The following is a 2,992-nucleotide window of genomic DNA, read 5'->3' as shown; positions in this document are numbered from 1 at the left end:
GCTCTCCATCATTGAGCTTGAGCCACCCATGACCCTGTTTCTGGCCCAAGACCACAATCCTTCCATCCTGCTTCAGATATATCACTGTTCACTTGTTGCCTAAGATGACATGTTTAAAAGAGAAAATCAATTGTGTTCACCTTAGTTGTCAGTGGTTAGATTGGTGCATAACTGAACGGTGGGGCCTTGTGTGGTGGAGACACACTACCCTCTGCTGTGCACAGAGCTGTATCACAGTTATTTTCGACCTGCATCAGATCTAACGATAAGCAATGTTTGTTTATATATGTGCTGATCAAGGCATCAACCACACATGTCCCCATTATTATTAATGACCATGTGGTCTATGAATGATGACGTAGTAATTTACATGTTACTGCATATAGCGTATTATATATGTCTTCTTTGAACAGTCTTGGATCATGTTGGCTCACAGGTGCAATTATGTTAACTGCATCCAGCTGTACTTTGGACTCTAGTGACCCCACGCAGCCAATTAACAATTAGGTGCCTCCAAGAGGCTATAAGGCAGGCTGAGAAAGGCGGCGGCGTGTCCATAGTTAGAGACGCGTTCAGATACTCTGGAGAGAATGAACGGAGTGCGCAGCGAGAAAGCTGTTAAGCGCCCGGTGTTAAACTGTGCCCAGTGTGGCGCAACTTTTACCCGCCAATGGAGGCTGAAGGAGCATGAGACAGTGCACACCGGGGAGGTAGGATTACTATTTAAACTACGAGTATGTGCAGATATAATGCATAAATGTGCAGCTGTGAATATTTGACTTATTACCCACAGCGACCCTGCGTGTGCGCAGTTGCTGGCTGCGGTCGTCGTTTCTCGAGAAAGTCCCACCTGAGCCGCCACATGCTCCAGCACAAAGGGGTGAAGCAGTTCAAGTAAGCACCCACTCACATTTGCTTGGTCGCTGCTGGCTTCTTTCCTTAACTTGGGATTTCCCGCAGATGCAAGTTTTTGTCCTGCGCAAAGGCTTTCTACCACGCATGGAGACTGAAGAGACATGTGCGCTACGCACACGGAGATAAATGCAAGTATTACAAGGTGTGTGTGGATCCCTTTGCTCACCAGATGGCGCCAAAGTAACGCAATGTAACCATCAAATGTTCTTCACCATTTTGTCATTTTATTTTTTTATGTTTTATCCCCATAGTGCAACCAGCCAAAGTGCTCCATGACCTTCAAAAAGCGCAGATTGTTTAAGTTGCACTTGCAGAAGCATGATGTGAAAGCCAAGTTCAAGTAGGTGCTCTACTTCAGCTGCACTACAGCATAGCATAGATGCCACTTCAGCACCAAATAACTCTTAATACAACAGCCGTGATCAGATTTGAATGTGTGTGTCTTAGACTCTAATTAATCAGGTGTCTGGTGTAAGCTCCGTGCCCACACTTTGTGTCATAGATGTATTTTTACCTCTGCCTGTCCCTGGTGGGGCACTTAGGTGTTTGAAGGATGGATGCACTGCCACGTTCGACTCCCACGTTGCCCGCAAAGCCCACGAGAAGACGCACGCAGGTTGGTCTATTTCCTGTCATAGCAGGGGTCCTTTCATCTTGCAGGTCCTCATTAAGAGGAAGTCCAGGCTGCATTTGCTTAACTGTTTTCCTGCAAAGAATGCATATATGCCATTTCAGGACAAATGATTGGTTACTCAAATGAAGTGATCTGTATTTCCTGACACTGCTGCTTGCTTTCTACAGGTTACCGCTGCCCTCATGCCAACTGCCAGGTACTTGAACGCACCTGGGGGAAACTTCAGAAGCATATGGCCACACATCCAGGTAAATGCTAATAATAGATCCCACGTCTTAGACGACACAGGATCCGCATTGTTTTTCAAATTCTCTTGCAGCCACGTTTACGTGCCAAGCATGCAAGAAGGTGTTCAAGAAGGCAGACGCACTGAGGAGGCACAAACGAATCCACGCTTCACACAAGCCTGTGCTGGCCTGTCCTTGGGAGAAGTGTCAGGCCTACTTCTCTACAACCTTTAACCTGCAGCACCACATTCGCAAAGTGCACCTCCAGCTCCTCAAATACAAATGCTCCTTCCCTGACTGCCCACGGCAGTTTGCTATGCGGGTAGGTATAAAAAAAGGATCTTTATGACTGGCTGTAATGAGTTCTTTTAGTGTTAAAATGTGTTTTATTCTACAGGAGAGTATGGCCAGACACTTGCTTCGCCATGATCCAAGCGCCACTGGTCTAAATGTAAGTCCCACATACATCAGTATGCCACAGTGCAAATGTAGACTAAAGCCACCACACATAGCAGTGAGCCCAGGCAATCTAACCAGGGATGATTGATTTTTCTGTAAACATGTTGAAAGCCATCCGCCAGAAAAAAGTGAATCATTTTATGTCTAAGCATCAATTTATTTTTTCCTTAAAACCGTTGATCTTTTAACCCATCAGAAACATCAGCGGCCCAAGAAGACCTGGCAGAGACGTCTGAATGGACACAAGCTGCCCCATGTGGAGGAGAGCCTGCGCCGCCTCTTCGCCCTGCGCATGAGGATCTCCAGGCGTACCAAAGTAGAAGCCAACCTCTCAGGCCTCTTCAACGAACGCAAGATCCCTCACTACGTGGACCCGGAGGTCAACCTGCGCAGCCTGTTTGTGTTGAAACGGCCTCAGACGTCCTCAGAAACACCTAAGGAGGTGGCACCAGTGGAAGGTTAATGGAAAACACATGCAGACTATGACTTTAGTTTGAACTTATGTTAAAGATGTGGGGGAAATTGGGTCTATTTTATTTAAATGTAGCTAACCTACATTAACATTTAAAAGTAAAGTGACTTGTCAAGTTTTTTGAGAGTTCCTTGTGAAGACAACAGGTCTTCACTGAAATGCTTGTTTTGTAACATGACATTGTTGACCCAATAAAATGAGTTGAATTTTGCTGAAAGTGGTGCTCGAGTGCTGAGTGGTTTAGATACCCTGCTGGAGGTCGAGCCATCAGGAGCAGCTGCTGTT

At 46.1% G+C, this 2,992-nt stretch overlaps 1 protein-coding gene across 1 annotated transcript; it reads left to right on the top strand.

Moving 5' to 3' along the window:
- The first annotated feature begins 565 nt into the window (after positions 1-565).
- 42sp43 (P43 5S RNA-binding protein) lies at positions 566-2,698 on the top strand. Its single transcript, XM_028412153.1, has 9 exons — positions 566-710; positions 794-894; positions 961-1,057; positions 1,167-1,255; positions 1,458-1,531; positions 1,717-1,797; positions 1,869-2,098; positions 2,174-2,227; positions 2,432-2,698. The coding sequence occupies exons 1-9, from the start codon at positions 591-593 to the stop codon at positions 2,696-2,698; spliced, it is 1,113 nt and encodes a 370-aa protein (XP_028267954.1). The 5' UTR covers positions 566-590.
- The last annotated feature ends 294 nt before the right edge of the window (positions 2,699-2,992 follow it).

This window comes from Parambassis ranga, chromosome 8, assembly GCF_900634625.1.
Source record: "Parambassis ranga chromosome 8, fParRan2.1, whole genome shotgun sequence".
Taxonomy (NCBI): domain Eukaryota; kingdom Metazoa; phylum Chordata; class Actinopteri; family Ambassidae; genus Parambassis; species Parambassis ranga.
Note: the sequence above shows the minus strand (reverse complement) of the source record. Positions and strands in the feature narration are given on the sequence as shown.

Coding starts and splice junctions, on each gene's coding strand:
- 42sp43 (XM_028412153.1), top strand. CDS start 591: ATGAACGGAGTGCGCAGCGAGAAAGCTGTTAAGCGCCCGGTGTTAAAC. Junction 1,532..1,716: donor CCACGAGAAGACGCACGCAG/GTTGGTCTATTT, acceptor TGCTTTCTACAG/GTTACCGCTGCCCTCATGCC. Junction 2,228..2,431: donor CAAGCGCCACTGGTCTAAAT/GTAAGTCCCACA, acceptor TTAACCCATCAG/AAACATCAGCGGCCCAAGAA.